Source organism: Glandiceps talaboti, chromosome 22 (genome assembly GCF_964340395.1).
Source record: "Glandiceps talaboti chromosome 22, keGlaTala1.1, whole genome shotgun sequence".
Classification (NCBI taxonomy): domain Eukaryota; kingdom Metazoa; phylum Hemichordata; class Enteropneusta; family Spengelidae; genus Glandiceps; species Glandiceps talaboti.
Window position 1 is genome coordinate 2,466,452 of NC_135570.1, and position 22,157 is coordinate 2,488,608.

Consider the following 22,157-nt stretch of genomic DNA (forward strand, 5'->3'; position numbering starts at 1 on the left):
ATTCACGCACACTGGAAAAAACATCATATGACATCATTTTTTCCCTTCAAAATGTGTACCATACCACACTCTCTGTGTGTAGCGTAATAAAGAACTGAATACTATGTTTCTAACTCCATGGATGGTCTGATCATACATGGAAGTTATTACTGAATGCATATTACAATGTAAAAGTGGCCAAGTGATAACCTAATCAAGGTTTGAGTTTCCCAAAACGGTAACAAAATATTTATCTCACTTTAGTGTTGATATGGGAAACGCGCGCGCAAGCACACACACACACACGCACGCCCCCCCCCCACACACACAGACAGACATACATACATACATACATGCATACATACATACATACATACATACATACATACATACAAAAAATTCAAATGCACGTACGTACGTACGTACGTACATACATGCATACATACATACATACATACATACATACATACATACATACATACATACATACATACATACATACAAAAAAATGCACATGCACACGTACATGGATTCTTAAATCAGGGTGGATTCTTAAATCAGGCCGACAAAAAGTCACTGACCCCCCACCCCTATCTGTAAAACCCAAAACAGGCTGACCCCTCTATCACTTAATTCTAAAACATGATGACCCCCCTCCCTTCCCCCCCCCCCATATATGATATTCGCATGAGTGACAGGTATTTTTTGATCGTGACTCAGTGTGGACTGCTTGACTGTCTTGCATCTACTTTATAAGATCCCGGGTTAGCACTATCATAATTATAATTATTGACTACACAGGGTAAATATATTTGAAAAGGAGTTTAATAGCATCTTGACAGTGAAAGGTAGGGGCGAAAGCTTGAGAAGGGAATATGTACAGCTGTCATAGGGGGTCCTAGGGGGTCTCCCCCTAGAAGCCCAGGAGGTTTTTAACTCTGAAAAGTCAATTTTGAGACTATTCAGACATTTTCAGAAAATCATTTCCAAGCTTTACAAGACAGCACCAACATGTAAAAAGCAACTACATAAGGTTGAAATATTTTTGAAATATAGTTTGATAGGATCTTGACAGTAAGAGGTAGGGGGAAGATCTTGAGACTGGGATGTGTACACCTCATGGGGGGGGGGTCCTAGGGGTCTCCCCCTAGAAGCCCTGGAGGTTTTTCCCCTGAAAAGTCAATTTTGAGACTATTCAGACCCTTTCAGACAATAATTTCCAAGCGTTACAAGACAACACCAACATGTAAAACACAACTACATAGGGTTGAAATACTTTTTAAATATACTTTGGTAGCATCTTGACAGTAAGAGGGGAAGAGCTTGAGACTGGGATATGTCCACTTCATGCAGGGGTCTGAGGGGGTCTCTCTCTAGAAGCCCTGAAGGATTTTTACTCTTATAGCCAATATTTATGCTATTTAGACCCTTCAAGCAATAACTTAATCCATGCTTTACAAGACAGCAAGTATCAGAAACTATTCTTTATAACTTACACTAAGGGTTGAAATATGTTCTTAAAAAGTTAAATGGCATCATTATATACATGTAGTAAAGGTCAGCACATCTAATGGTAGTATCATTGGTAGGGGAGATTTGGAGGCAATTTTAGACTATCTTGGCAAACATTTCACATTTTTTCTTCCATCACAATCCAAAACACAATGACCCCCCCCCCCTCCACAATTTTGAAAACAGCATGACCCCCCCCCCTCTACTGCCAATTTCAAAAAAAAAGGGTGACCCCCCTCCCAATCCACTGCCCCCCCCCCCCTGGCCAAAGAAACTTTACCGGTCCCTTAATCCTATTCAAGAATGGTGATGGGTTTGAATATGACGATGCTTGAATAGAATTATTAGCTCACAAGTGACACTGACTGTGTTGTGTCACCGTGAACGTACACGGAACGATCGTCAGACAGTAATAATGGACAAGATCACAACAAAATACATGCAATAATAAATAGCTTATTGAATATTTAGATAAAGTTTAAATTTCTCTACCTGTGACAAAGTACATGTAATCTCCACAGACTAGACACGCGTGACGTATCCGATACTCTGTTGTTTCCTTTTCGAGATAAAGCGGTAAGCCATCATTATGTCCTCTCTCCTCTCGGACAGCTCTGTTTGATCTCTTTCTCCAACATATTTAGAACCTATACTTTGGTTATAACACTTGCTTCCGTTCCCGGGGTCAACATCGTGAGAACCCATCAGTCACTCTTCAAAACACTACACAAAACTTTGATGATGCTCTTTGACGTAACAGCAGATTTTGTATGACGCGAAATGACGTTTGCGCACGAGAGCACGTTTACTGAAGGGGAGCTAGGGATGCTAAAATATTGCATACAAGAGAACGTCATACATGTCGACTTAATAAGTTATCGAGGAGCCAAAGAAGTTGTCGAGGCGAGTCAAATAAGTTGTCAAGGAGCCAAAGAAGTTGTTGAGAGGAGTCAAATAAGATGTCGAGGTGCAAAATAAGTTGTTGAGACGAATCAAATATCATGTTCAAAGATATCGGCACTGCGGGAAATCAAAACACTTCTCTGTACCATACGTTACAAAGCGTCATTGATACTGTTTCAACTTCCATGTATTTCCTCCGCCTATTTTGACAGATGAAGAGTCTGTGTTACAAAAAACTGTTCTGGATTTGTACATTGTACATGTTGATTTTGACACTTTTAATACACCATTCAAACAATATCAGACTTTTTGTTAGGAATTCAACATTTATTTGTCAGCATCACATGGATGCCTACATTTAAGCATAAATAATTCACAAACTTTTAAGAGAAAAAATGATGAAATTCATAAATAAACATTACTACCAGTTTCTGATTGGTCTCATTTCACTAGTCTACCAAGAACAAAAAAAGACCTCAAAGTTCAGTACAATGGTGCTCCTGTTGTTAACAACCTGCCCACTCCCATACCTCATACATTTTAGTTCATTCCTAATTGTTTTCTATAGGTGGATCGGTTTATTTTTACAGGGTGATGGGAGTGGAAGGTTAATTTTGAGAGAGAAATAAGTATGTTCAGAAGTTTTTTGTTCTTTCCTCGTTTCTGAACATATGTATTTACAGTTAGAGTTATCAAATCTAGCAGTCCAACACTATTTCAATCCAGGTTTCATATTCCTTCCTCTTATTTCAAATTACAAAAAAAGTTACTACCATACACACTGACTAGAATCAAATTGGAAGAAATAACTATTTTTTTTTCCCGTTGACTTTCATAATGTTAAGCATCTAACTGCTAATTCATCACTTGTTAATACTTTTTATATTTTTTTTTCCAGAAAAATACTCAACAGATACATAATTTTTTTGTGTGTGGAAAAGTCTAAAAATGAAAGATTTGAAATTTCAATAACATCAAAGTCATTTTATCAGTACAACTTCAGAAATTGGACATAAAAGAGACAACTTTTCCAGAAAACAAAATAATTGAAATTACATTACACATTGGAGAGATGATTTTTTTTTTCTGATTGTCTAAAAACAATTTGGGTGATACAGAAAAACGTGCAAAATAAACAAAATCAGACCTTTTTTTCTAAAGTTGATGCATTTAAAAACAGTAACATGTACAATTTATAAGAAAATACAAATATGAAAGAACAATACTTACCAATTTGAAACATTACAGATAAACTATAGTGAAGAAGTACTTTTAAGATAAAACTCATTGTGTTGACACTGTACAAAGGATAAGCTCCTTCTGTGTTTTCCAACATATTCATACTCATTACTATTTTCCCCCCTTTATACTTCTCATCCTAACACTCCATATTACTACTAGCCATTCTATCACAAGAGTCTCTTAATAAAGCTAAAAATAAATTAATCATCTCGCTGTCCTGGACCATTCCTCCCCTTCCAATCTCTATATCTCATGATTTTCATTTGCCATTGGCATTCATCCATAGCTTGACCCCTCTCCATATCTAAATCTCAGTGCCTATCTCTGTCCATCTGTTGGTCTGTCTGTCTGCCTGTCAATTTGTCCATCCGTCCATCTGCCTGTCTGTCCATCCATCCGTCTGTCTGTCTGTCTGTCCATCTATCCATCAGTCTATCTGTCCATCCATCCATGTCTGTCCATCCGTCCGTCCATCTGTCTGTTTATCCATCCATCTGTGTCTGTCTGTCTGTCAGTCTCTCACACAATAATTTTGCCAAAACTCTGTGCAAACATTAGTGAGACATAAAAAGGGTCGAAACATACAAAGTGACACAAAGATACAAAATGACATTATATCCACCTCACTTGTAAGGTTAAATTATACTATCCCTATCAAGGGACTTATTTAGACATTGATCACAACAGCATACAACAATTTTTGTATCAAAATAAAATCTGTGAGTTCCTTTCTCACTTGGTAGGGCTCATTGCTTTTCTTACAGTGCTTTTAAAACAAACAACTAGGAAACACAAAAGTGACAACCCTACTTTTAAGAAATCACAGAAGTTTTTATCCCTACAACAATAGCCAATTTGTCATGAAACCATACACGATTGACATATCTCAACCCAATGTTGAATTTTCCTTTCATATTTGCCACATGTCTCCCCCCCCCTCCACTGTTTATACCCACACTGAGAAATCTCATAACAGAGGACGGTGGGATATTTATAGTTATGATACTACCTAATCTGGGGTGCTCAGAAGGATGAACCATCTGCGACGATTTGGTGAATCAAGACTACATTGTTTGTAGTTACAAGCAATGTGCTAAACTGTTTATATTGAAGGGGTAGTAATTAATGGAATGATAGCATGAATCATACCATGATGCATCATTCAAGATGGTGGCTTTATCACCCATGATGCAATATTCAAGAAGGTAAATTTACTATATCCCCTGTGATGCACCATTAAAGAAGATGAATTTGCTATATCTCCCATGATGCATGATTTAAGATGGCTGGTTTGTTTTTTCTCCCATGATGCATGATTCAAAATGGCTGGTTTGCTATATCTCCCATGATGCATGATTCAAAATGGCTGGTTTGCTATATCTCCCATGATGCACCATTCAAGATGGCTGGTTTGCTAGTGTTGTATACACATCTGTGTACCAAAGCAACAACATGGGTAGAAGAATCTGCATGAAACTAACAACTTACAGTCCCTTGTCAAACCTGGATTACCAAGGCCATTCATTTCTATTTCCCTTCTCAATTGGCTTAAAAATATAGATAAATTTGTTTCATCCACATATCATACATCTACTATGTAACAAAATAAGCACTCCATATCCCAGAATATGTCACTACCAATAATGGTATTTTACAGCATGAGTGACGTCTTAGTGATGTTAAACACAACAATTCCATTTAAAGCATGTACTGATTGCAAATAAAGTATCAATGATAAAAGCAGTAGTAAGGCCTAAGGACAGATTTTCTCCTTAAAAAAATGACATAAAAGTTAAGTAAACAGAAAGCAGACAGCTGTATTTGCTTTGAATCACAGAATTAACATCAGTTTTTCTCGTCTCTAAATTCAAAGATCTATAAGCACAGTACTGATCATGAAGACTTCATCCCCATAAAAAAAAAAATTTGCTTTCATTTTTTGAAACTAAACTTAGAATAACTTTGGTCAGGCCAAAACAGTGCTTCATAACTGGATTTGACACAGCCATTGGTAAAATCAGTCCTTTCCACCATACCACATCCATACAAACTAACTTGTCTTTATTGAATGATTAAATTCAAATTAAAGTGGCCATATGGATGAAGATTAGGTATTTGTTTTGGATTTTTAATCTAAAAAGTTAAAACACTGCAAAGAGCTAAAAGAATGTGTAAAAAGTTTATTATTGTATGTACAATAACTAAGGTTTTACATATTTGTTAATCTTCTGCCATATACTGAGTTACAAACAAGGATTTGTCATCTTATTTCACATTGGTTTTTCAAGTAGGAAGCCATAATAAAATTGTTTCATAAATTAAAAATCCAAAATAAATACCCAATCCTTATCCATATGGCCACTTAAGACATTTTTTTGTTGACAATTCTTGCATTCAAGTATGTATTTAAGATCTGTACCACAGTGCAGATGTGAGTGGTGGCTAAGGTAATACCATGGTATGAATGTTGTATCTTACAGACTACAGAACTTGGTGATTACATCAAACCAAAGGATTCATCATAGTGGGCACTCTCTTACGACTGACAATCTTATGCTAAAAACAACAATAGTAAGGGGTTGTCAAGTGCATTAGTATCCAGATATATCAACACAAACCTGCATAGCAACCACGACAATGCCCATAGCAACAACCACACAAAAATATCTTTTTTAAGTCATGCAGTTGTGTTACAAAGTTTAGTGAATGATTCACAGGGACACCAACAATTACAAATGATCATAGTTGCAAGTAAAAAACTATTGAAAAGTAGGTTGCAGAGCAAAAGATAAAAGAAACGGCCAGAAATTTGACAGAAGTTACAGCAACACTGCTTCTCTATGTATCCAATGTTGTACTCACTGAATCTGCAAAAGTCTTTAAAAAATAAATTTCATCTTTTTTGATTATTTTTTTATAGTTTTAAGTTACAATCAGTACTGAAATGAAAAAAACAACAAATTACAGCCAATACCCATCATTCTAACATGCTACATCCCCTGCATCACTGACAAATAAACTTGTCCATTATCAAACACAATACAGTCATTCCAAAGTTTTACACAACACAGGGGTGGATGATTCAGTGAATTTTTTTTTTATATTTTTTTCTTTTTCATGTTTTCATTAATTTTTTTCTTTTGGTGTTTTTTTTTCCTTTTTGAAAATACTGTCAACATTGAATTAATGAACTTTCAAAGTCAAAAGTGACGAGCCGCTACACAAGAAATAACAAAATGATAGTATGTAACTCAGACTCATTTGTCCTGACATCACTGTCATCTGAAAAGACATCATCACAATTCTACAACCTTTGACCTTTTAGCATATTTCACATCATTACTCACACATATTTTTTTTGTATACATTTTTCCAGGCTGGCAATACTTGTAGGACTAAGTTTATCGCATTACTCATTGTTCACATGTTGCCTGTTGCCAGGCAATTCCAAAGTCTCTGCCAAAGTTCTTTCTTACAAGATTTCGAACGTTGCAAAGTTCGTAACAGTTCACTGAATTGGACCATTCCTCCTGGCACCATGGAAAACGCCCCGCGAGCTGTACGTACAACACTGATGAAGTCATCATACTCATTTGGTGTGATATGGAACACACGACTGTGAATACACTGGGTGTACATTTGCAGGCATTTTTGAATGATTGGACTCAGGATAGGAGATCGTAGATTAGATGAGAACTGGGCATGGTTTGTCTGTGTTAGATAATGCGCTGCTTCAATGGCGATATCCTGAAGTATGAACGGGCTGACAATCACGTTAACAGCACCCACACAGAATTGTTGTAGAAAAGAAGTTCCTGTAAATGACAACAAAATAATAATAATAATAATAATAAGATGATTTGTAATGTGCCTCATCTCCAAAGAGCTCGAAGCGCAGAGGAAGAGTGGATACAGAAATAGTTAATGGAAATGTGAATTCAAGGTAATGTGTATTAAATAACTGTTACTTGATTTGCTAACAAGACGCTGTCAGAACTCAAACTCTAATATTATATTAACTCAAACTCTATATCATATTAAGCAATTCCAACACCTAAACAATTGGGTGTTTTACTAGCAGTAAATTTGAATACACACACTTTACGACACAAAGATGCTGATTTGTTTAAATTTTCATATAGGTATGCTGCCGTAATAATGTACTTCTTCATTCTCTTGAAGTGGCCATATCGATGAGGATTGGGTATTTAGTTTGGATTTTTAATTTATAAAACAATTTTATCGTGGCTCCCTAAATCATTTTTTTACTACACATTTTGAGCTTTTTGCTTCAAATCAGTATGTATACATGTAGTACTATGTAGTGCTATGAATGTAAAGCCAGTATGTAGTGGGGAAAATAAAGTTCTTTTGTTGACACTTTACTGTATTTTAGTGTCATGCATTTAGTATAGCAAAATTTCTCTCTTTTCTCAATTTGACATTTTCTAAAGAAATATTTGTGAAATCGACTTTGTAGGATTACAACTAAAATGGCTCAATACACCCCCACCCCCAAAAGTAAAAGAATTTACATTGAACTATTGATCTCACCCCTAACTCTTAACAAGATTTAACAGTTTGGTACACTTACCTAATTTCATAGCAATATTGAGTAGCCATTTGATGTCTTCACCATATGGTGGATTTCTAGCAAACCGTGTCTGTGGACGTTCATCGTGGACTCGTCTTGCCAGAGTTTCCATAGCTAACATACCTACACGGAATGTTGAATGAAGATAGTACAAAGCTTGCTGATTGGCTGGTGTTCCCACTACTTGCGTTGACGTGTTAGTTTGAGATGTTGCTGTCGATGGCACCTGAGGTGGAGGAGGCGTCGGTAACGTATACTGACCAGACGATGGATGGGTATAGGTCAACTGACACGGAATGTGTGTTGGTTGTGCCGGTGCAGGCATCGGTGGTGCATAGTGGAAATGAGATGGAATCGGGATAGGTAAACACGTTGGCACTGGTGCAGCATACTGTGCTGCGGCACCTGCTGCAGGCGGCTGCGGTACTGGTGGGTAGCCATACTGTGGAATGTATGCTGGTGGTATTGTCTGTGCGGTTGCGACACCAGTTACTGGTACTGGTGGTGGAGGTGGTGGTGCCACGTTTGCTTGTATAGCCTGCTCATAACCAGGTCTTGGACAATAGGTATTGATGGGTATAAATTCTGCATACATAGGTGCATATGTCACTGCAGTAGTGTAGTTAGGACTCATTCCACCGACAGCACCAGTCATGTTTTCAGTGACTGGCAACGTGTTACTCGTTGTACTGGCATCCATGGATGAGGTGACAGTGACTTGAGAGTTGGTCATTACTGCAACTTGGCTTGGTAAGTTGTTATCCCCATTATGACAGGACTGTTCAAACAACCAATTCCACTGTCTTGCTACATTAAACAATACCTCAGGGTAAACACCACCACCTTTGGCTGCTTTCTCTACAGCTGTGCAGGCCCTCTCTAACATTTTCATATCTTGTTCTTTACACTGTGTGAACAAGTAGAAAAATATATGATAATCAAAACATTGCCTTTGCAAAAACAGACATAGGTAGCAGATGAAATTAATACCACTTTTTTTTAATATGTCCAGTGTATGATGACCTAATGATGAAATATATTCTAGACTATTTATTGACCCACCTATTCTTTATAAGTTCTAGCTATTGTTGACAACTAAAAATGATTTAATACTGTTCAGGGTGCATGATATTATGAGTAAGTTATTGTATATATATATATATATATATATCTTCTTTATTACCTACTTATTAAATTTACATTTGTAGACAAAATAAATAATATATTTTTTTGAGGTAGGTAAAAGGAGACCAGAAAATAGCTACTTGCTAATCAAGTCTGTCTCCTTAGACACTGTAAATAACATTTATAATAAATACATGACAAAATATAAAGAGGGCAGTGAAAACAAAACTAAATATCTCTGAAAATATGTACATTATACATCAACATTGTACCTAACACAGGTGATGTAATACTGTTCACGGTGCACGATATTACGAGTAAGTTATTGTACCTAACACAGGTGATGCAATACTGTTCAGGGTGTACAATATTACTAGTAAGTTATTGTACCTAACACAGGTGATGTAATACTGTTCACAGTGTACGATACTACCACAGGCGATGTAATACAGTAACTGTTCATTGTGTATGATATTACGAGTAAGTTATTGTACCTAACACATTTCTTTTTTTTAAACATTCCAGTTACAGCTAGTGCAGCTTTAAATAGAAAACTCACCTGCATTAATGCTCTGTTGACTTCTGCTGGATTCAATGCATGGGCATGTGGTAAACAGGACAGAGCTAACTCAGCAGCTGTGCGGACCATGTTAGGGTCACGACCTCTTGATGCCCTGTCAGCCAGAGATGCTACTTCAGGTGGAGTCAAATGACCTTCCCATGATTCTACTAGGAGTGAGATAGCTGCACTACCAATCTCCATGGCTTGACCTGTGGGGTGAAAGGTCAAAGGGCACATGAGTATGATAATAATCATTTAAAAAATAACTTCATGTATACAAGCTGAAAACTTGACTACAAACATTCAACCAAATTTTACATGTGCAAATACTTTATTCTGTACTAAAGATACGCCATAAAGTGATTAAAAATGACATGGAAGGAACTTAAACAGAAATTTGTTGCATATTTTTTTACATATGCAAACTGACATACTGGCATCAAAGGTAAACTGAATAATGTTATGTTGATGTAACTGAGATGGATTGATATTTGGAGGGATGTATTACATCATATAAACGTTTCATCCAATCAGAACAGACCTTATAGTTATACACTAAAAGTTTACAGTTACACAACCAATCAAAAAATACCTTGTAAGTGCTTCATATCATAGGCCTAATCTGCATATACATAGGGTTTCAGATTAAGTTGATGTTCATTTATGCGAGATGACTTTGACCATGTAACACAGTCACAGAGCCCATAGAGTGCCTATAAGACTGTCATTTTAGGGAGTGTATTACAAATTTGTTATCACCTAATGTTAGACTATGGTATTATGAATATACAGGAAAGAAATCTGTCACTGTATTTTTGAAAATAGTTCAACATTCCTTAAGACTGTATTCATGAAAATGTTGGCTTGATACACATTGGGAGTGTCGGGACACTGACCCAGGATTGAAAATTAGTTGTGTTTTGGGATTGTATTCATGAAAATGTTGACTTGACACACGTTGGGAAATGTTGAGACATTGACCCGGTATTGAAAATTAGCCCTTTAAAATCCTTACCAGTTATCCATGATACATGTGATGAGTACGTCCTAGACAACCAGTTAGGAGAGACATAGTTATGTAGACCTAAAGCATAGAGACCAATTTCAAATGCACACAGGTGTAACGCACGATGGGGTCCTGCTTGGTTGGAACTATTGGCTGGTTGTGTGAACAAAGAAGTACTGCTGCTTCCCCCTGCTTTGTTTAGAACCGTCTTGGCGAGTTCAAAGTAGAAATGAGCAGCTGCTTCACTAGGTTGGTTTGGTACAGTTGGTGATAAACCCTCATTGCGACGACCACGTCGGTACCTGCTAATAATAGAAATACAGTTGCTATACACTACTTATAATAATAATAATAATAATCTTTATTTATACTGGATAGTTCTTTAAGCATTTAAACACTTGTCTCCCAAGAAGTCCAGTGAGGGCCATCCCTCATTGGTTCAGTGTTAATGCAGGAGGAAACCGGAGTACCCGGGGAAAACGTTGTTCGGTAGAGTCAAACTGAACGACACTCTTCTTACTTACAGCGTGGTAAATTTAATCGAACCCTGAATGGGGTTCGAACCCCAACCGCAGTGGTAAGAGGCAAGTGGTTTAACCACTTGGCCACCGACAACCCCTGATATGATATGTTTCACACTCACAGTGAAAACTGATAACTTAACAAAGATACATTTACACAGTGAATAGAGTAGTTGAATCTCACAACATGTTTTAGAAAGAGTGACAGAAAAAGTCATTTAAAATCATGAAACCTGGAACAAGCGTCATCTGGCTCAACAATTATTGATAACACTACATTTTATCGTCTGACTAAACAAATCTCTTACCAACAGAGATATTTGTTCAGTAATAGAATAAAATTGTCACTAAGATTTTCGATGGGCCAGACGACTCAACTTTGTTTCAGGTTAAGTGATTGTAAATATTCAATAGTAACGAAATATCTTGGTAAAGAAATAATGAGAAATAAGATATATATCAACATGTACTAACCATGAAGGACACTTTTAATTTGTATTTTATTTATATGCATTATAAATGAAACTCTTTTTTAGATTCTTTGCAACACACATTACAATGCAGACATGTCATGATAACTTAGGCTTTAGCGATAATGAACATTCAATTATTACCATTTCTATTTATTTCAGATAAAATATCCATGTTCACAAGAATTGCAAAACAAAGAAAATATTCTCATTAATACCTGTTAATTTTAGGACTTGGTGTTGAACTCCTGGATTCTCCTATCTCAGCAGCTAAGGCAGGTCCTAGACGTACTGTTACACCAGAACTAGTTAATACAAAATAGACATTTGGTCAAATGATACTGCCTCAACAGTTACTGATATTAAGATGACTGGCTGTCATCAACTACTCAATGCCCAATTCTCAGAACCTGTATTAGAATTCTACCACCTATGACTCTGAGTATGGGTGTGTCATTAAACATAATGACTATTCGATTCCTTGGTCGATACTATAACTTCTGCTCCATGCGCTTCACATGCATTACTGTAGTGCAGAGAATATGTCAACCTTCTTCTTCTATTTTGACCCTCTAGCATGAGGTGACATGCTATTGCAAATACTTGAGAATAAGTCCTCTGTCTTGTTCTATTTTGACCCTCTAGCATGAGGTGAAATGCTATTGCAGGTATTGGGTGCCTCATTAAGTTTTTTATGATAGTGGCACCAACACTTTGTCATGCATGCAACAGTTCAACATAGTCTGAATAGCATAAGCTCATTTTCACAAAGCCCTTTCTGAAAAGCAGAGTGGACTGTATGGTATACTGTTGGGGAGCATCTTTCAACTACTTTGAAGTTAATTCCAGTGTCAAGGGCAGCCATATTGCCAAAATCAGTTGACATGGGAGGTTGAGGATAGTATAAAAGGAACACTATGATTGGTCAATATCTTGTTTGATAATGATACTTTGTAGCCATTTGGGCACATGGTAACATATAGAGCTGTCAACGCTTCAGCTTCAAGGGGAGAGATGGAGAACAGTGAAATCAAAACCCCTTGATTAGTTCAGATGACCTCATCCTAGACACTCATAAACTCTCATCTTGCTTACCTTTCCAAATCACGTATCTTTTGTCTAGTTGTTGGCCCCTTTTCACCAGAGCTACTAGAACTGACAGAATCACTAGAGTTACCACTGCTGCTACTATCACTACCTGGTCCAGGGGGATGTCTCCATGCAAACAACTGTTGTCGTCGTCCAAACATAGCTTGATGTTCAAGTTGATGACGAGATGCATCAGTTATCACACCTACAAACAATTCCATTCATTTTAGCGATTTTCATACCGTATGAATCTTTTTTTTAAAAAGTTTACACAACTTTTAGAATTCTCACTACATCTCTCTGCCAGATTCTATTACAGTCTGATGTAGATTTTGTTTATGTACCTTCATTTCCATTGTATATTGTGAATTATTTTTCATCATGTCGTTCTGAGTTGAACGCCTGTATTTCTAGATTTGACATGAAATACTAATACTAATAGATTAGCATTATTCTATAAATATTTTTAAAGATTTCCCACTAGTTTGGTTTGCTACACTCTACGTTATGCAGAGTGATAGCAGCTAACAAACTTTTTGCTTCCTGCACCAACAATCAATCAATCAATCAATCAATCAATCAGTGAATTTATAGAGCACCAGTTTCCACTACGATGTAGAGTTCAGAGACACTGTACAGTTAGAATGCTCTGGAGAATAGATATGTCTTTAACTTCTTTTTTAGGGTGTTAGCCATTCATTTTTGTCATATTTCCAATGACAGTGCATTTCATTGACTGGGTGCAGCACATGAGAATGCACGCCCACCATATGACAATACTTTGTACTTAGGTTCATGCAGTAAACATTTGGCAGATGATCTGAGTATCCTGAGAGTTGGTTTCATGTGAATTATTTCAGATATGAAAGGTTGGTGATAGTCTATTCAGAGACTTGTGTGTGATTAATAGTAAGAATCCATGGAAACTGTTCATGTCGAAAACAAAGGGGAACGTGTACAGGGGCAGTATATTAGATAATGGGGCAGTCCATACAAACAGAGAGGCGACGCCCTTCAAAAAACCCTTGTGGAGAGCTCTGCATACTTTTAAAGTCTCTAGAATATTGAAAATACTAACAAGAAATGCTATAACTAACCTCTGATTCTCCTTGATGGCTTAAACCACATCCTAGATTGCCAGAAATGTGCATCCTGGTGATGATCCCACTCTTGAGGGCGGGCTTCAGACATGGCTGCTGCTGCCTCTTCTTGCCATTCTGTCACTAAATCATTCTTACTGTTATACTTCCCAGCCTCCATACCCTGCACATGTTCTGTCTCTCCGTTATCTTCCGAGTTCGTACCTTTGGCATTCCCTGATATATTCATTTGACTCACTCCATTCTGCACATCTGATACTTCTTGGTTGGCATCTTCGGGTTGCCACACGTTTCTATTTCGCTCAGCTTCTCCTCCACACTCAGCTGGCACCGTAACTAGAGCTTCATTTCTCACAACAGATTGGCTACTGGATGGAACAGCGGTGTCTTCAACATCACCAGCTGGTCTTGGTGATTTTGAAGCTTCTGATTGGCTGCCTGATTTACAGGCTGTCACCTGATTGACTGACTTTGTTAATAATGTTGGTTGATTGTTACCTGGAGGTTTGTGTCTCTGCTGAGGTGTTTTATCCAATAGAGCATCTAAGATCTACAAAATAAGAAGGTGCTGAGAAATTACAAGCTGACTCTGTGCCTCGTTACTTCAGTCAGGGACAACACAGAAATTCCAAGTTATCTCAGTACCCCTGTTCCTGTGTTCAGAGAAGACACTAATTTTACAAGATAGTGATGTTCCTCCTTACCATGTTTAACGAAAACACAGAAATTACAAGAGGGTTGAGTACCCTTGTTACCTTGTTCGGGGAAATTACAGAAATTAAAAAAACAGCTCAGTATCCCTTGTTACCTTGTTTAAGGATAACACAGAAATTAAAGGGGAGAGCAGAACCTGTGTTACTTTGTTCAGGCAGATTACAGAAATCACAATATAACTCAATGCCATTACTATCCTGATTAAAGACACCCCAGTTAGCATTATCAAGACGCATTATCTGTTTTCATCCTCACAAACCGGAGTTGTTATTTCTTCCGTGACACTGCCTCTTGACGGTGCATCTTGAATGGTACCTTAAAGAGGATATGGTGTACAACGATGATCAGTTCATTAGAAAGACAACTTACCAGTCTTAGTTTCCGTTGGTCATCTTTATACCTCAACAACAACATGATAGCCAAATCACCCCGTTGTCTTCTAATACCTTCACACAGCAAAGGATGGTCAGCTTCACATACATTAGCTTTCAAACTCAATGCTGCTACGGCTGCATCAAAACCAAGCTGTTCATCACTTGGTAAACGTTCCTTAGTACACCGACTTGACGGACGACTAGCATTAGGTGAAGTGCCTGTAATAATATAACAGGTTTGTCGAGTCAATACAGATTTACTCAAGTTTATAAAGTCATCAGAATTGTATAATATATGGATCTGTGTAACTCTGTGTGTGTGTGTATGTATGTGTGTGTGTATGTATGTATGTATGTATGTATGTATGTATGTATGTATGTATGTATGTATGTATGTATGATGTATGTAAGGAGGTACATACTGTATGGTTTTTTGTTTGTTTTTTGTGTGTGTGTGTGTGTGTATGTGTGCAGGCATGTGTGCATGCGTGTGCACAAAGTGAAAACCAAAGTGAATACACTTACATGGAGCAGAGAGGGCATCAAATATAAAAGTGGCCTGCATAATGGGTAGGAGAGAATCCCCCCTGGTATTCAGTCTTCCATCTTTTAATTGTTCAGCTTTATCTCTAAGCACAGATAGTTCAGCTGTAGACAAAGGTATCTTCTTTAGAAGTGACACAAGTTCTGATTCCTGATGAGCTAGTTTTACCTGTAATAATAAAAGACGGTTTCACTTTTAATTTTAAATGATTAAGTCTACAGATAGAGACAGGGAGTTCACTGGGCGTAGGATACTACAGCCGGTTGAAATGCCCCATTGTTTGTTGATAAGGCAAAAAAAAAAATTATTTCTGGTCAGTAGACACATCACTTAAATACAGCGTCGGTCTTTTTTGTGTGTGTGTTTGTCCATCCCATGCAGTCTGCAGATCCATTGGGAAACATAAAAATAACTCTCCCTACTTGACAACTGCAGAGCCAATAAACCTGTTTTTTTATTCCATGGAACTCTGAGATGCATGTGTGTGTGAATCAGATAACTTCTGCATTTTAAATTTTTAAAAATAACACCTAAAGTAGGGGGGGTCATAATATTGTTTACATTTTGAACACAATTTTGGGTTAATTTCTCTCTTCTTTCGCCCCATCTACACAATGCAGTTTTCATATTAAAATGCAACTACTGTTTACACAGAGAAAAAAACACATGAACACACAGTGATTTGAAAATGTTGCCAAAAGTGGATTGTGAGTTCATGTAGATGGTTAGAGATGGAAAGATTCAAAAAGGTATCGTGTAAACAACTGACAATGCAATAATTCAAAAACACTCCAAGTTGACCTCATGGAGGACCCTATCAATTACATACTTACATACATGCTTAAACTGTTATGTTATGTTTGCATATATGAAATAACACCGTTTTTGAATTTTGTCTTCCGTGTTTTCATGTATATGGTCAAAAAATGTTTTTTAGCATATCATATAGACACATGAAAATGTGTTAAAACGAAAACGATATTATTGACTTGCAGCGTGTTGTTTGAAAACACTGACTGGGAACTAGCCACTGATCAGCTCTGTTTTTGCTATTTGCCAGTCCCCTGTCGCACAGATTTTCTTCCATTTTTGTGATGTTAGAATTTCTTACTTTTCTAGTGATGTAAGTATATTCTTTTTTTGAGTGTGTGTGACAAGTAAATAAATAATGTGACGTGTAGTTGTAGCTGCTGTACAGTTCGATGTGTATAGTCTTACCTCTAGTGCCTTAGTTGATGCTGGTAGTCTGCACATTTCCAATCCCATCATGGCTACTTGAAATGCTACATGATATGACTCTGTGCCTTCTGATAGTACACTACATAAGAATGCTGCCTTAGCTAGAGTATTACTAGCCAGAAGACTTAACGTGTGGATTTGTCTCTTCCTTGCCTTGTTGGATAGACCTCCTAATGTTGCTGAATCCGACGTCACTTTAGGACATTTGGTTAACAGCTCTTCTGCCAACTGGTGTGCTAGTCTACACGCTTGTCGTGTGTATCCATGAGCATACAGGGCTTCAGCCTGGGCAAATAAAATCTGTAAAATTCAATATAAAGACCTTCATTATCATATCATATATGTTTCTTTTCTTTGCCTCAGCATCATTTCAGATATACATGTAACTATCATTATACCATGCACGAACCAAGTTGGAACAAAAAATATGGAATATATACTCTGGTTGTTGTCTGTCACATATCACGACAACGCATGTCTACGTCATGCCAACATGCGTCTATGTCATGCCAACGCATGTTTACGTCACTGGTTCTGCTGTGTTCAAAATATGAGTCAAAACATTCAAAACTGCCATGATTACTTTCCCCGATTTTCCTTTGATATTACAGGCACTCATATAATTATGTTATTCTCCAATATTTGTCTTCATTCAGTCGTAAAATACTCTTGACCTAAGGGTTGTCACTACTCATCTACAAAATGTAGGAAACTCCTAGTGACAAAGGCTCCTTAGGTCTCACTGTGTTTAATATCGTCTGGCTTAGTTCATTTTATCCTTAATAATAATAATAATAATCTTTAATCATCCAAATACATTCAGGAATTTGTTGAATACTGAATGGTAGCCACAAGAACAGTGCCCTAGTGTTGAAGAAGCAGGAGGAAACCAGAGTACTTGGAGAAAACCTGCAGGATCTAACTGAGCATCACCCTTCTTACATACAGACCTAGTACCTGGTTACATGTTTGTACATATTAATCAAACCAAGCTGATACTTGGTGGGTTCAAACCCAGACTGCAGAGGTAATAGGCGTACAACTTGGGGTAACAAAAAGAATCACTTTTGATGCTGTCCTTTGAACACTTATTATGGTAAGCTAACAATATTGCAAAAGATATTGATTGCTGAGGAATACACTCAGTTATAACTTACAAAAACAATTCAGATTTAACTTAGTCACAGACATACATCCACATGGCATTCAACTTGATAAGTCACAAACATAACTACTTACATATCCATAACATTTAACTTAGTCACAAACGCTACTTACATCCATAGCATTTTCTGGTTTCCTGATCCCAGCAAATAAATTGGGTGCATCGTCTCTTTTCTTATTCCTGTCATTGCTGGGTGGTAACTTAGCTTTTGTATCATAGAAGTAAACTTGATATTCATCACTAGAGGGCGCTGATTCATTCCGCACCTTGTCATTGGGTAGATCAGATTCTATATCACTGCTCTCTGTTTTCACACCACCATTACTACCCCCATCCTGTTCAGGGCTCTTCTCACAATGTTTTGTTTTAGTTTTCTTTTTCCCACCTTTTTTAGCATTGTCTGACGTTTCCGCTGCTGAACAACTAGCAGTTTTAACATCAGCGTTTTCACCCTGTGTTGGTTTTGTATCAGAACTTTCCGAGTCTGCGTCCTCTCCTTTATCATTGGAGCTGACGCTAACATCTTGTATTTCAGCATTTGCTGGTACTTCCTGAGCTGAGGATGTCTCTTGAGATTTTTCAGCAACCACATTCTGTGGGCTTACTTGATTGTTATTCAAAGCTACACCAGTTGATTTACTTTCACTACAACTTGTACTGGGTTTGGAATCACAAGTCGTTTGACAAGGTTCTACCTCAACTACTTTAGTTCGTAGACCTGGATGTCTCTTCACATATGGCACCCCTTCCATGGGATACTCTGCCCAATCCAGTAAGCATGCTTCTATTGCAGGTTTAAACCCTGAAAATATCTCCAAATCTGCTTTCCGTATTCCACTTCCTCTTCCTTTGCGTACCCTGTCGACTACCTGTGTATGCCAATTACGAAACTGTTCCCAAAGTTCGTGACATTCCTGAGGCGTAAGTGCTGGATTGAGAGCTGCTAGACGCCATAATGTTACGATTTCATCACCAAGACTCGCGCATGCATGCTGTGATGCTGCTGAGGTGCTATTATTACTACGACTACTATGGCCACCATGACCGTTATGAGATGCTGACGTCCTGGTATTAAACCACCAAATAATCAACTGAAAAGGAAAACAAAAGACACAAAATCAAAATCTAATGAACATAAACATTTCTGTGCTGCAATGGTTAAAACTTGGAATATTTATAATAATATAGAATTAATTACTCTTGATTGTCAGAACAGACAGATCTGGATATTTCATCAACATAGGTTTTCCCATAAACCATTGCAGGAAATCCACAAAATGGCTGAACACATGTCAAGTGCAGTAGGTTTCTATACAAGATTTCCAAGCTGAGGTGCAATTTTACCATGGAAAGTCATATCACTGATGCTTAGCAGTAATCAAAATAAGTGTACTATAAGCAGAAATAAGTCTGACTGGAGTTTTCTTTAATTTGATAGCAGTAATCAATTCAAGACTAGTATACTAACAACAGAAATAAGTCTGACTGGACTTTTCCTTTAAGTTGATAGCAGTAATCAATACAAGTGTACTAAAGGTAGAAATAAGTCTGACTGGACTTTTCCTTTAAGTTGACAGCAGTAATCAATACAAGTGTACCAAAGGTAGAAATAAGTCTGACTGGACTTTTCCTTTAAGTTGATAGCAGTAATCAATACAAGTGTACTAAAGGTAGAAATAAGTCTGACTGGACTTTTCCTTTAAGTTGACAGCAGTAATCAATACAAGTGTACTAAAGGTAGAAATAAGTCTGACTGGACTTTTCCTTTAAGTTGACAGCAGTAATCAATACAAGTGTACTAAAGGTAGAAATAAGTCTGACTGAACTTTTCCTTTAAGTTGATAGCAGTAATCAATACAAGTGTACTAAAGGTAGAAATAAGTCTGACTGGACTTTTCCTTTAAGTTGATAGCAGTAATCAATACAAGTGTACTAAAGGTAGAAATAAGTCTGACTGGACTTTTCCTTTAAGCTGATAGCAATAATCAATACAAGTGTACTAAAGGTAGAGATACGTCTGACTGGAGTTTTCTTTAAGTTGATAACAGTAATCAATACAAGTGTACTAAAGGTAGAAATAAGTCTGACTGGACTTTTCCTTTAAGTTGACAGCAGTAATCAATACAAGTGTACTAAAGGTAGAAATAAGTCTGACTGGACTTTTCCTTTAAGCTGATAGCAGTAATCAATACAAGTGTACTAATAAATTTGATTGGGATATTTCCTTTACCTTGCACAAACTGATGAAACCTAAACATTCTACAAAATCATCCGTAATGTAGCTTACCTGTTCACATGCAATGCATTCATCTGTTAAAATCTTAAGTAGAGAGATACCATTACTGTCCCTCCTCTTGTACATTTCACGTACAATTGACAACAAATTCCACACTCCCTCTGGTTCGCGACCACGTAGTGGGCGTAACAAACTAGCCCATTCCGCTGCTGATGGTGGTGCAGTGGAAGACAGATATAGAGAATTCACATCACTGCAGTGAGAAAGACATGCTGTGAGATGATGTTACAGGGTTGTTCATGTTTTTCTACTTAATTTGAGTCATTTGTATTAACAATGTAATTTGGAAAGATGCTGTCTTAAGTTAAAGGGGCACAAGGTGACCGTGAGTCTATATGTTTTTTTGGGATGTAATTTGTTTTGCATATTAAAAGGTACTCACAGTATTCTACTTACTGCAGCATTACCACTTGTAATTAACTGAACTCAAACCTGGTATTAGAATGTAATATATAAACGATCAGATGATGTGATTTGTCATATGCATCAAAAATGTACACTAACTCCCTACTCTGTAATCAACAGTTCTAACAATGCCAGAACCAGAACACAATTTGTAATGTCATAAGGTATACATCAACATTAATATTATATAGAATAGTTGTAGGTATTTTCACTTGAGTAAAAATCACATAAACTGTTTTTGTACCACTTCAACAAGGACGTACTCTCACCTTAGTGTTATTTCATCAGTTACAAAGATGGAATCTCACATTAGTGTTATTTTATCAGTTACAAAGATTACACATTAGACCACTCTTTTGTTCTGGGCCAAATTTTTTCACACCTAAACTGTAATCCCAATCTGAACTGGGCCTTTAATAAAGTATCTTTGATATCTTACAATGGTGCTGATTAGGTCAGAATATGATTAACATTTGGGCATGAAAGAAAAGGTCTGGCAGAGTTATAGGAAAAAGTTGATTCAGAACAAAAGATCAGTCCTGTTTTAGTTCCACTATTTGTACCTGGATGACAACAACACTATTTCAAAATGTTTTTCCGTTGGCGGCACGCTCTCTCAAGGTAGGTTCGCAGTCACTTATGTTTTGCGGTTACAACCAATCACATATGCAAAAATGCATGCCACAGCACACAACCCAGCAAAAGTACTTTCAGGAAGACTGAGTTGATCATATGCTCGTTGTCGCAATATTGCTCAAGATTATTTTGTTTGATAACACTGAATACAACTAATATATCTCTACTTATAAGGTACATATTTTTAAAGACAGAAACTTTATAATTGTTTTTGCTAGGTCATGTGCCGCATGTCACTACACGTGCTATCACAAACGATTACAACTGAAAAATGGGAGTGGCTGTGACCTATGTATAAAGCGAGCGCGCCTTTCATGGCAAAACATTTTGAAATATCACTACTCCTCTCACTGTCTCAGGCTGGAAATGATTCAAGTAGAAAGTCATTGACAGTATAGAAGGAGATCAGTATTAGATATATGCACAGAGGAGTCCACAAAGAACAAAATACAGTAGACATGAGCCACCATAAAATACAAAGAATTGACTCCCTCTCCTCCTTGATGGATTTCTCTCATCCTAAAGATAATAAACTCAGTTTATATTGATTTACCAAAGTTGTAATAGACAGTTGAAATACTTATTGGCATTTCAACAACAGTGTTTTGAACCATGAAATATATGTTATTTATTGACTGGGACAATGAGAAGACACAAACAGATGCTATACATGTCATATTG

At 37.1% G+C, this 22,157-nt stretch overlaps 1 protein-coding gene across 1 annotated transcript in view; it reads right to left on the reverse strand.

The window, feature by feature from the left end:
* Positions 1–2,736: 2,736 nt before the first annotated feature.
* The window catches only part of LOC144452553 (zinc finger SWIM domain-containing protein 8-like), a 36,848-nt gene continuing 17,427 nt past the window's right edge, over positions 2,737–22,157 (reverse strand). The window contains exons 6-17 of the mRNA XM_078143653.1: positions 20,427–20,628; positions 18,253–19,230; positions 16,954–17,274; positions 15,717–15,903; positions 15,187–15,410; positions 14,101–14,653; positions 13,010–13,208; positions 12,133–12,219; positions 10,933–11,225; positions 9,915–10,126; positions 8,231–9,137; positions 2,737–7,451 (exon numbers count right to left, since the gene is read on the reverse strand). Of these exons, the coding sequence (XP_077999779.1) occupies positions 7,057–7,451; positions 8,231–9,137; positions 9,915–10,126; positions 10,933–11,225; positions 12,133–12,219; positions 13,010–13,208; positions 14,101–14,653; positions 15,187–15,410; positions 15,717–15,903; positions 16,954–17,274; positions 18,253–19,230; positions 20,427–20,628 (4,558 nt within the window). The 3' untranslated portion in view covers positions 2,737–7,056. The remainder of the gene's footprint in view (positions 7,452–8,230; positions 9,138–9,914; positions 10,127–10,932; positions 11,226–12,132; positions 12,220–13,009; positions 13,209–14,100; positions 14,654–15,186; positions 15,411–15,716; positions 15,904–16,953; positions 17,275–18,252; positions 19,231–20,426; positions 20,629–22,157) is intronic.